General features: G+C 56.7%; 1 protein-coding gene across 2 annotated transcripts; it reads right to left on the bottom strand.

Annotated features, from left to right (window-relative positions):
- Nucleotides 1–1,810: 1,810 nt before the first annotated feature.
- Nucleotides 1,811–12,372, bottom strand: SLC35E4 (solute carrier family 35 member E4). Of its 2 annotated transcripts, none has more exons than XM_082698130.1 (2): nt 7,030–12,372; nt 1,811–2,793 (listed from the first exon to the last, which is right to left on the bottom strand). In XM_082698130.1, exons 1-2 carry the CDS (start codon nt 7,646–7,648, stop codon nt 2,360–2,362), a joined length of 1,053 nt encoding a protein of 350 aa, XP_082554256.1. In that variant the 5' UTR covers nt 7,649–12,372; the 3' UTR covers nt 1,811–2,359. The 2 variants fall into 2 exon arrangements, with proteins under 2 accessions (XP_082554256.1, XP_082554255.1); XM_082698129.1 differs by having other exon boundaries at nt 7,002–12,372.
- Nucleotides 12,373–12,413: the final 41 nt, after the last annotated feature.

Genomic DNA, 12,413 nt, shown 5'->3' on the forward strand with positions numbered 1-12,413 from the left:
TCTCTGTGCAATGGGAGACTGGGCTGGAGGGAAGTGGCTCCTATGAAGAGCCTTGGGGAGGAACTAGGAGCTCTGTTGGTTCTGTTTTGAGTCATTCTGCTAACATTTCTTGAGGACCTATTGGGTTTCAGGCACTACTGCTAAGCACTTGCCACACATTAGCCCGCTGCAGGCCCCTCTGAACCCTCCCATCCCCCCACCTAGCCAGGGTTCAGTTCTACTGCTGCCCCCCCTTAACACAGAGGCACAAGAAGCAAAGGCCCTTGCCCGGGGTCACACAGCTTAGACACACCAGAGCTGGGGTTTGGACCCAGGTCTGACTCCTGTTCTTGGCAAGTATTCTCTTTCACCTACTCTAGCCATGCCAGGCACTGTGCTGGTGCTGGGGAGACAGTGGTGAGCAGACAGCTGTCTTGGCCTTTCTAGAGCCCAGTCTGGTGGAGAAGAGAAGTGACAAACTAGTTCCGACAGTGGGATGGGCTCAGTGCCCCACTTGAGTGCAGGGAGCTGGGGTGACCTTTAACTGCAGCTCTTGACTCAGCTTGGCACGGGGCAGGACAGTAGTAGGGGTAGGAAAGAGCTTCCCAAGGAACGTGACCTCTGTTCTCCTGGGGACAAGGCTTCCCAGCAGGGAATTGGCGGGGGGGGGGGGGGGGGGGACGGTGTACAAAGACTGAGGCCTAGAGAGGTGGAGTGACTTGCCTGAGGCAATCAACTAGTAAAAGGCAAGAGTCCAGAGGCCCAGTGGCCTGTGATGGAAATCACCCATTAAGCCCTTTCCACCGGTTATTCCAGTAATCCTCACTGCCCACTCCCAATGACACCGAGAGACCAAATGAGAGGGTCCACATAGCGAGGAAGGGGGCCGAGATACAAGCCCGGGTTTTCTGATACAAAGCCCAGGGAGGGCTTTAAATATGACCTTGAGGGAATATCCTCAATGCTGGATAGTCCTGAGTCTGGTGACAAGCCCGCCCCCGGGTCAAGCAGGGCTCCAATTCACCCTGGCCCTGCGCCCATAGCCACCAAGGGCTGGCTCCGATCTGATGGGGTTTGGGGGCCAGGGCAGGCTCACCCTTCCACCAAGCATTCCATGGGTGTCCGGGAGCCAGGGCAAGGGTGCTGCAGGGAGGCTCCTACTTGGGCAGGGGGCTCCCTGGAAAGAGAAAAAAGGGTCCAGAGTACTAGTGAGGCTCTGCTCAGGCAGAGACATCTGTCCATCCTGTCTGGCCAAGCCTCAGAGGGGAGGCTGGAAATGCCCAGGCTGCACAGGGACAGGGCAGGGCCAGCGGCATCTCTGAGTCACAGGCAGGGTGGGTAGTGAGTGACTCAGCCTGGGCCCACTTCCCCTCCAAAAGGCCAGCCTGGGTGGAGACCAGGGCCAGGAAACCCTGAGCCTGTCCTTCCCAGGCCAGGTGCCTGTTGGTAAGGATGGGAGGTAGAGCCCAAGGAAAGGAAGTGAGACAGGAATCTGGTGAGGCCACAGGGGCCAGATCCTAATGGTCTTGTGGTCTGGGGCAGGAAGTTCTGACTTTAGCCCAGGAGCAGTATAGAGCTCCAGAAGGTGTGCGTTTTAGAAAGAACCTTCTGGGGCTATGTAGAAGGTGAAGTAGAGAAGCTAGAGCAGAGCAGGAAGGAAACCATGGTCACCATGAAGAATGTGAGCAATGGCCAGAAGAGAAGGGGGCCCAGACAGGCCCTGATGGGTAAGGGGGGATGTCTTTGTTTCTGGGTAGGGGATCCAGCAGCTAGCAGGCCCAGAGCTCTCCCTGTATTTCCTTGGCTGTCACCCTGAGGAATGACACAGTTCTACAAGCAAAAATAGTTTATTTGAGGATGGAAGACCCAAAATTGGGAGGCCGAGGGGTGAGGCTACAGCAGCTGCCTGGAGTTGGCACTGATGACCCCAATCCCCAGGGGATCCCAGCAATAAAGAAGCCCTTCCCTGGGCCCCCTAGCTGCCTCCCCCACTTCCTGGAGGAAGGATTGTGCAATCGCCAAGAATCATCATCATCGTCATCAGAACATGGTGAGGTTTTCAAAGTTTGGCCAGCAATTTTTGGAGTAGTAGTTGGTGCTCATTGTGATAATCAGTCCCTCAAGCACAGTGACTGTGCCAGGTCTGGACCCACCATCCAGTGGTGAGTGAGGTCCGTGATGAGAGGCAGGCAAGGGACAGGAGGTGGTTTCTCTCTGGGAATCCCCATTCCAGCCTCCAAGATGGTCCTTCCAGAAGGATCCCCCACCACCTCTCTCCCAAGGCCCCAGTGGCTGCCTGCTCTCTGCTTTTCCCATGGCCATTGACCAAGGTTGGATTCAGGCTGGGGCTGTCCCAGGGAGCCCAGCTGCTCCCTTGGTCTCAAAGACCTTTGCCAGTCCGGTCCCTCTGCCAGAAGGCCCGGCGGGTAGCCCAGGAGGCCACGAACTCGCAGTTGTGGTAAAGGAACATTCCTGAAAGGGTGAGTGCAATGCCCACGTAGCTGAGGGCGCTGAGGCGGCTGCCAAACAGGAGTCGGGACAGGACGAGATTGCCCACGACAGTGAGGTTGCCCAGGACGTGGACGGTGAGGGCGGAGGTGAGAGCCAGCAGGGAGAAGCTGGCCAAGTTGTAGAGCACAGACAGCACACAGCTGAGCAGGACGCAGGCCCAGAGGTGGGAGCTGGTGGGAGCAGGTGGCAGGGCCACACCAGCCTCCAACACCAGGGCCGCACCCGCCAGCAGGCAGAAGCTGGGCACCGAGGTGGCATACAGCAGGGTCACCGCATCCAGCCTCTCCTCCTGTAACAGGGCACCTGCAACCAGGACAACAGCCATCAGCACCCAGAGGTAGACAGCTCCCCCCCACCCACAACCTGGACGACCCAGCAGGGGCTCCAGGGCCCATCACCCTGGAAGCCTGCACCAATCCCTCAGGCGATACTAGTAGCTCCTGCTCCTTCCCATGACAGTCCAGAATCTACCCATGTTCCCTTTGCTGTGACCTATACCCACTCCTTACCGGCTGGGACCTGGCACTTAACCTCTGTGTCACCTGCAAAGGTAGGCAACAACACCTCACACATGGTGTTGTTGTAAAGATTAAAAGAGAGGACACAAAGCCTTTGTAGGGTAAGTGCTCACTCAATGTAAAAAGGTAAATAAATAAGCCTATTTTCATTCACTTCCAACTGCCTTCCACAGCCTGAAAGGATAATCTGCTTGTGATAGCCAAAAGATAAAAAAAACATGAACTGTGGCTCCAAAAAAAAAAACTTTGGGGGCTTCCCAGATCCTGAAGAAAAATAGCCTAGGTTCTTAAGCAGCTCCGAAGGCCCTGTACCAAGTGACCCTGATCCACCTTTCTTGATCTCCGTCCTTACCCACCCACCACCCCACACCGCAGCGCCCACCACCACAGCAGCAGACAAGCCAGCAGAAGGTCCCAGCTCGGCCACTTCCTAGCCAAAAAAAAAAAAAAAAAGTTTTATGATAATAAATTGGAGTCAGATGGTGGGTTCATTCATTGTTTCATTCACTTATGACCCCTGGGATGACAGGCAAACAAGAAGAAAGTCATTGTTTGCCCTTGGTTGTCCCTCCCTGTTTAGAACTCATAATCAGCATCTTTTGCTACTACCGACACTAAGTCTTGTCAAGATGAATCCAGGACTAAGTGGAAACCTTTTGGTTTTGCAAGCAAAGAGAGGATCGTACCAGCTTGCATATGGGCGAATGTGTGCCCGAGTGTGCACATGTGTGTGTGTGTGTCTACGCTTATATATGTTAATACTCAGCTGCTCACAAAGGAAGCAGTGCCCATCGTCAAAGTAAGACACTGCTCGGGTAAAATGACAGTATTTGCACACCAGCGATGATGTTCTGGGGCCTTCTCCAAGCTTGAGTGGAGAGAGATGAGTAATTGATCGAGGCCCCCTCCCGGGGCCCTTGGAGCCTCTGTGCATTTTCTGACACACGCTTTCCAAAGAGCCATAGAGGCGCTTACTCATAGGCTAGAAGAGGAAAACTGTATTTCTCTCTCAGTTTCATTTTGATGTTTTGGCTTTGTTCTCTAGGCAACAGTCCCTCCGGCTCAAGCATTTCTAGAAATGAACAGATAATTGGAATGCCTCCTGCTCATTCACTCCCAATTTAGCACTATTACAAGCAAGCAGCACGTGGCTTGTATGTTAAAGGTCCCATCATTGGAAGGTGTTGAGGTGAACTTCACCTTGAAGTTCAGCCTCCGAGATGTAGCCAGGCAAGAAGGTCCTAACCTCCCCACCACCTCCAGTGCCTTTTGCCCATTCTGCATCCCACCCAGCCTCTGCCTGCCCTCCCTGCAGCCAAGGGAAAGAACAGTGGTCCTCTGCCACAGGCCACTCGTCCCACCCAGGGCCCCCAAATGCCAGCCTACAGCCCTGCCTTCTGAATGACCCCTCCCTGCCTAGCCCCATCAAACCCTCTATTTCAACCTCTTCTTCTCTAAAGGCAATTTTGTTTCAGCATCTGAACACACTCAGGCTTCTGCCACAGACAGACAAATGTTCTTTAGACTCTGTTCCGCTGGCTGCTGGCTTAGCCCAGCTTTGCTCCATCACTAGCTGTGTGATATCACACAAGTCACTCTAGGCCTCATCTCCTCGTGTGTGACAACACCCCTGCTCACGGGAGCGTGCGAGGCGCTGAGCCCAGGACCTGGTGCCCAGTGGCGATTGCTCTCCACAAGAGCTGTCATGATCCCCACACTTCCCCTGCCGGCTGCCACCTGGGCCCCTGGCAAGGCGTGCTTCTCACTCCCAGAATGCCCTCTCCTCTTGTCTCCTCAGGAAAAAGAAACCACCCCTGACCACACCTGTGCCCACCTTGGCTCTAGAACTTTTCTCCTGTCCTTGAAGTCTCTGCCCCTTGAGTGCATCTTCCCACCAGCCTGAGAGCTCAAGCAGGGACCAAGTCAGACTGCCCTCTGCTACAGGTGGGTTCAGCAAGCTGGCACCCCACTTCCCAGCCTTTCTGGGAGCGTAGCCCCACCTTGGCGTGCTAGTGGCCCAGATTGGAAGGAAATGACTAGCCCTGCCCATGGCCGCCTGGGTGCTCCTCTTCTGGCCTCTCACCCCTACTCCACGGAGTCAGCTCTCAGCCTGCCATTTGCACTCTAGTCTGAATCTGGAGCCCCTGGAAGTAGAAACCTCCTCTTGTCCAAAACCCATCTCACTTCCTGGCTCCAGTCTGTTCCCCCATCTCTGCCAGGCTCCCAGCTGGGTTGGGGAAGGGGGTGCCCTCCAGCCTCCTAAGCTCCCTCCTTAGCACCCTGACCCATGTACCCTAACCAGTCTGCCAATTCTGCTATCAGAACCATTAATAACCTAGCCACTGAAGGAGTACGTGGCTGTGCCAGGCCTCAAGGCCGGGTACTGGGGGACATGGAGATGTCCAAAGCCAGTCCATGTCCTCTCAGCGCTCCTGTCTGGTGGGATGCAATCAGGTAGCCAAGTGGCTACAATACGGGACATCAAAGTTGGGACAAGGGAAGCAGAGGATGCTGTGGGAGCCTGGAGGACGCACCCCACCCACCTTGAGGGCCAGGCGGTTGACACTCGGTAGAGAAGGAGGGAGCTGGCAGAAGCCAAGAAACAGACCAATGCCAGGCACCTGCTCTTTCATGCCTGAGGCCTAGGTGAGAAGCAGGCATGCTCTGGGCCTGAAGGCTGGGGCCTTCCCAGCCTTGTGACCTTGCCCCGGGTGGGGTGGGGGTGGGAGGGCAAGAGGTCAGGTTTCCCGCTGCCGACTCATGCCCAGAACTCAGGCCCAAGCTCAGTCACCAGTTCTCATGTAACCCGAAGGCAAAAATAGAAGGGAGCTTTGGCCCTGCCTCAGGGCCCAAGAGGATGGGGCCAAGGCCTCCGAGTTCTGACTCTGAAGATGCCAGGAACGGCTGAGCTCTGACTTCCACCTTCCCTTGTCTGCAGGATGCCCCCAACCCCAGCCTAGGGGTCCCTTGAAGCCCCCTCCTTCTTCTCCCAGGCCTGGGTCACAGATCTCAGGGCAGGAAGGGGGGACACAGCAAGACGCCCATGGGACTCCATCAACGCCAATCCTCCTCCTCCGAACAGATAGGGAGACTGAGGCCCGGATAAGACCCAGATCTGCTCAAAGTTGACCTGCAAGTATGAGCAAAGGCGTGGCTGGATCCCAGGCCTCCCCACCCAGAGTGGTATCCTGCCCTCCCCCACATCTCCCTTAGGTTGAGGCAGAGAGACAGTGGGGCTGAGACTCAGATGTCCCTTGGTAAGACAGGAAGGCATTACCCTCACACACAGGGATTTAACAGGGTCTAGGCCTGGAGCCTCCAACTCGCCTTTTGTCCAGAGCCCCCCCACCTCCTTTCTTCAGAGTGAGGTGACCTGGTGACCTCTAGGTCTTGGTCCCTAGCCTAGCAAATGAGAATGAAGGTGGTAGTTGCCATGGCAATTCAAGGTCAGCACCCAGCATGAGGCCTGTTAAATTGCAGCTCCCAGTAAACATAGCGCTTTCCAGATTTTAGCCAAACTCCTCGGCTTCCAAATCCCAGCTCAAGGTCTCGCCCTCCTTCTCTCTCCTGGGTCCCCATTATCAGATCTCCCTCAGGGTCCAACGCCTCACACCACACCACTTGGACAGCACGGAGTCTGACTGCCTGGGTTCAGATCTTGCTGCTGCTGCTCACTAGCCACGTGACCCAGGGCAATTCTCTACCCTTAAGTGGACAATATAGTGACTTCCTTTATCAGGGCAGTGTGGCGATCCAATGAGATAAAGGCCTTGAAAAAATGTGAGACAGATCAACAGCAACTGTTATCAAATATCGGCTGGAGTCTCGACCCTAAGTTGGGGGCTTGGAATTCTCTGCGCTGTCGGTCCTTTCCAAGCCTCAGTCTCTGCCTTTTACAAAGGCATGAACCTCAGTTTCTCCATCTGGAAAAAAGGAATAATAGCCATACCCCCCTCAGGGCCATCCAGGCCACACACCCACCCCAAACCCCACCTTCTCAGCCTGTGGCCCAGGCACTCACTCTGCTGGATGGACTTGAGGCCCCGGAGGCAGGTAGCAGCCAGCAGGAAGCCACAGCCCGCGGGTGGGGTCCGGAGCTCACCAGCCAGGCTGCAGGCGGCCCCCAGGCAGAGGGGGCCCATGGCTGCAAATTGCAGCGGGTGGTGGCGCCGACCCAGCAGCAGCGCCGACAGGGCCAGCGTGATCAGCGGTGTGGTGGTGGTGGCCAGCTGTGCCAGGTCCAGGGGCACAGAGCTCAGGCCCATGTTGCCACAGGCCATCGAGGTACCAAAGGTGAGGCTGAGCAGCAGCACTTGACGGCGGGTGCGGCGGGGCATGGGACGCTGTGCCCCCCAGCGGCACACTAGTGCTGCTGCCAGCATATGCAGCGCAGACAGCAGCAGGGGCCGACCGAAGCTGTGCACAGTGAAGATCCACTTGTTGAGGCTTGACATGCTGGCCCCTGCCAGCAGCCACACCAGCGCTGCCACTGCCACCCGGGCCCGGCCAGGCTGCCCAAGGGCCTGGGGGGTGTCGGGGGGCCACTCGGGGGACCCAGCCACCCGTGCACCACTAGTTGCTGCCACTGCCTCCGCTGAGGTCATCCTGCCATCATGGTGCTCCAGCAGGCTGCGACACATCCGTACCAGTGGGTATGGGGCAGGAGAACAGCTCTCCAGTGACCAGCTGTAGGCCACCAGAGAGTCCCACTCTGGGCCAGGCCGGATCCAGTTCCTCAGATCCTGGGCCCAGTCTTAGACAGGTGAGGACACTGCTTCTTGTCCCAGGCCTGTGCCAGCTAAGGTCTGGGTACTATGCTGTGCTCCTGGCTGCAGCACGGCCAAACCCAGGCCGAGCGGCTGGCATGCCAGGCTCTCCGGTGCTCAAGCTCGCCTAGTACGCTGCAGGAACCTCTGCCCAATCCCAGGTGAAGTCCCCACTCTTCGCGCTTTTAAGCCCACTCCACGATTAGATAATATAATCCTCGTTCCTTTTTCTCTTCGGTCTAGACTCCGCGACCTACGGCTTGTTCAGGCCGGGCCCCGGCCCGGGAGGGGCGATCCGGTCACCGGCTCCCGGTGCTGCCCGGTGGTCGCGGCTCGCTTCCTCCGACAGTGCGACCAGGCCCAGCGGCTAGCTGACACACCGGCCCGCGCTCAGGCCGGTGCCAGGAGACGAGCTCGCTCGGCTCGGCTCGGCTAGGCTCCGGCAGGGCCTGCGCGCCAGCTCCGGCTCCTGGCGGCTCCGGCTCCCGGCGGCCCGTGATGCGGCTCCCGCTGCAGCTACCGCCAGGCTTCAGCCCCGCCAGCCCCGCGGGCGAGGCCCCGCGCTCTTAAGCCCCGCCTCCACTGCCACCGCCTGCACCCCACCCGGAAAGTTGAGCTGAGCCCCCAGCACCGCCCCTGGCGAGGCCCCGCCCCCGGAGTCAGGAGCGATATCTCGCTCCTCCCCCAAGCCGCCCGCTCACAGCCCCTCCTCCATCCTCCTCGTAGTCCCTCCGACAGCAGAGTCCCCCAGCTGGAGTGGCCAGGTTGCTTGTCCCCCTCTCCCCTACCAGCGAAGGATCAGAACCCTCCACACCCAGCGCCAAGGCAAGCCCCCGATAGAGACCAACGCAGGGCGGGAACAGTGAGGTGCCTTTTTGAGGGAGCCCGATAAAACCCCCAGCCTCACAAGGGACTGCATCTTCAAGGACCCCCACCCAGGGACCCTCATCCCAGGACTAGTCTCGGAACCACTCGATCTCTGGCCACAGTTATTCCGTGGGACCTCAACATCCAAAAGAATTGGACCACCGGGTCCCTTAAGGCCCCTCCATAGCCCCTCCCTATTCCCAGCGCTTCCTCCCTCTCCCAGCCCAGGGCCGGCCCTCCTAGGCAGGCACAGGGAAACTAAATCACCAAGGCCACCCACATTTGTGGAAGCGGGGTACCAGCCAGCATCTATCCCTGGCCAGCAGCCCCTGTCCCATCCCCTGGGCACTCAGAACTGACTCACAGCTAAACTTCCTGGGGTCCACCCTCTGCCCCAAGTCCTAGCAGGACAAAGAGCCCCGGGGAGGGCTGGGAGCCAGAGCAGCTGCCACTAAGCCCTTGCCCCTGTTTGGGTCTCTCCTTTCCAATCTGAACGACGGATGCTCTCTTTGCTCAGGGTTGGGTAAACCGCACACCCCAGAGCAGAACAAGCTGATTCGCATTCCAGGCTGGACCCTGGACTCTGAGTTCTGGAGTCCAAGTGCACAGAAACCAAGGTGGAATGCCTGGCGCAGGCTGGTGTCCACTGCCAGCTGCGAGCCTCTTTTCTGACGTCAGGCTTCCTTCCCTGCAGAAGTTGCCCACCGGAACACGGCTCACCCTTGGCCTGTTGTCTGACCAGCAAGTCCTGAAGACACCAGCCTGTCCGGAGGAACAAGACCTCAAAGGGAACCACTTAGCTCGGTCCGCGGCGCCGCCTCGTGGTCAGACGCGGAACGACAAGTGTCCCGCAAGCTCCATCAAAATCACTGGACAAGGATTTGCACAGCCTTTGTCCTCCACCTCCCCAACCCGGTACCTCCGGCACCCGCCCTCATTTTCACCGGAGACCTGGTGAATCAAACGCTCTCTGGTGGGCCCAGGAATCTGAATTTTTACATTTGCCTCTGGTAATTCCGATGCCTGCTGGAGCCTGCAAATAGCTGGTTAATGGCCCAAATTCTAGGACAAGGGATATCCAGGTCAATAACTCAAATAAAGGGGTATTTAGACAGGGTTTCTCCTGGAGGGGTTGTGGGAGAGAACTGAGCTAGCCAAGGGGAAACCTCCCCGCACACCCACTTCCTGAAGAAGAGTAATCAGTGCCCCCTAAGGGTTATATTCTTTTTCAGATTTTGTCAGTTTTCCAGGAAGTTTCCTTTAATTAAAATTATAGTAATTTAAAAACTATTAAACACCCTGACCTTCTCAGAGCAGGGAGTGATACACAGTGTTTACAGCTCTTCCAAGCACCTCCTACCTGCCATGCCTGATAAGGGGTAGGTTAGAGGATTATTCAAGATGAGGCCTGATTGGGCATGGTGGGATGGACAGAGCTGCCCACATTGTGGTGGGGGGCAAGGGAGAGGCTGAGGGCACAGCTCAAAGCAGGGACTGTGCAGCCTGAGTGCAGGTGGGGGATTCAGAATAGGTCTGTCTGGGTCCAGAGCCCCAAGTTGTTGTTGTTGGGTTTTTTTTCCCCCTAAGATTCTCTTTATTTGAGAGAGAGACAGAGAGAGAGCATGAGCAGGGGGAGGAGGCAAAGGGACAGGGAGAAGCAGACTACCCACTGAGCAGGGAGCTTGAGGCAAGGCTTGATCCCAGGACCCTGAGATCATGGCCTGAGCGGAAGGCCACTGAGACACTCCCTAGAGCCCCAGTTTTTCACCTGCCTTGACTTGTAGACCCCAAGACTCTCTACAGGATTTTCCCCTATGCAAAAATGGGGCTGTTTCATGGTCCTTGGGGTCCATCCAAAAGCCCAGAGCCCCCCAAAGCAGGCTGCTCTTGCCCAGACTCCCAAATCCCTCACATCTGACTGCTGCCCTTTGGGGCCCCACCTGGAAGCAGGTGACTCAGGAAGGGACTCTGGGGGGCACCAGGAGAAGAACCCATTTCTAGCAACTGGGCTGCAGAGGCTGTGGGACAGACCTCTCTCATCACTGCATATCCCTAGATAAATCATTTCACTGCTAGGGCCTCAGTTTCCCCACCTGTGACATGAGCTCACAGGCATGAACATGCTAAGCAAACCCAGGTGCCATCCCAGGGTTGTGAGAGAGGGGAAATGGTCTGTCTGGAGAGACCTGTCTACAGATCTAAATGCCGGTGGGACACAAACCTGGTTCTCAATCCCCAGGGACTCTCAGATTCTCACTATGGGGCCCTGCACCAGACATGCTTGTGCTCTCACCGACACCCCTTCTCAGGGTCCAGCAGATTCTGCCAGGCTAGACACCGGGCCCAGAATCCATAGGCAGGCTAGGCTGGACAGACCCCCTCTCTAGGCTTTGGGACAGAGTCTGAGGAAGGGAGAGGGGGCTGGGGAATTGAACTGGAAGGTGACAGAGTCACTGCTGGGGCCATACTCAGAAGAAGCTGATGAGGGAAAGACACAGAGACTAGTGAGCATAAGTGGAGGTGATAGAATTTGAGCCCTAACTTCCATTTCCCTACCACCCCTGACTGCCCCTGAGTTGGTGGGCTGGGTTTTTTCAGCCAATATCCTTTGATCTGAGTAGGATTCAGTAGTTTCCTGCTCCTCAGAGCCAAACACACCCCAACTAAAATAGTCCCTTTGGAGGGTAGATCACACCCCATTTGTGCATCCTCAAATGCCCAGTGCAGGGGGGTCCCTATCGTTCCTGTCCATCCTCTCTCTAGCCTGGCCTGAGACCTGCCACTGCCAGTATCCTCTCTGTGGGAGGGGCCTGTGGTTTCCTCACCTGCTGTCTTGTCCGGGTACCAAAGTGGCAAGTACCTAGGGCCTGTGGTCAATGGGGGAGGATCTGGGCTCTGCCACCTCCAGGTCACACAGCCTGGACAAGGTCACTCAGCCCTGAGTCTCCACCCTTCTTTGACAGGACCGTAGAAGAACCACAGAGCCCAGAGCAGGTTCTGAATCCTCTGAGAAGCCCCCATGATGGTGATCAAGAGGGACAGTGAACAAGCCCTCTGGGGTCCTGAGCTCAGATATTTCATCTTGAAAATAGGCTGCATCTCTGTGTGGCTTTCTGATATTCTGATGATTGTTTCAATATAAGAATTTTTTAAATCACCTACTTCCCTTCCCTCCCCAGGCCCCAAATATTTGAAACTGGAGCTCTAGAAAGAGGCATCTATATAACACTCTTATCAGAGAGCCCCCATGAAGGCAGGCCCCCCTTCCTAACCTCAGTGAGGTGGGGCATGTGGGGTGTCTTCCTGGCCTGAACCCTACTTCCCAGAGGTCAGCCCAGAGTTCAGGGCCCTCCCACTAACAGGCAAGGTCCCTGGCCCCAGGCCACTGAGGCCTGGGGAGGTACCCTGTGTTGGGGAAAAAAAAATGCTCTAAGCTCCTGGGTTCTGCCATGTAATTAAAAATACCATGGAAGCCCCCCAATTTTCAGTGTTTGAGTGCAAGAGCCAGGAGGTCACCTCAGGCCAGGCCTGTGTCTCCTCAGCCATGCCCCCGCCTGACATTGTGGGTGAGTCACACGCCCTTGTTGAGTACCAATTTTCTTATCCACAAAGCAGAGATGAAAACAAAAATACCCACAACCTCAGAGTTGTGCGAGGAAGCGTCTAGCAAGGAGATATTCCCTCAACAGTAATCAGTGTTGGCACCGCCAGCAGGGCTCCCTCCCAGCCCCCTCCCCTGCCTTCCTGTGCTGCCCCCAGGGGCCCCCTCTTC

This window comes from Mustela nivalis, assembly GCF_964662115.1.
Source record: "Mustela nivalis genome assembly, chromosome: 14".
In the NCBI taxonomy this organism is placed as follows: Eukaryota; Metazoa; Chordata; class Mammalia; order Carnivora; family Mustelidae; genus Mustela; species Mustela nivalis.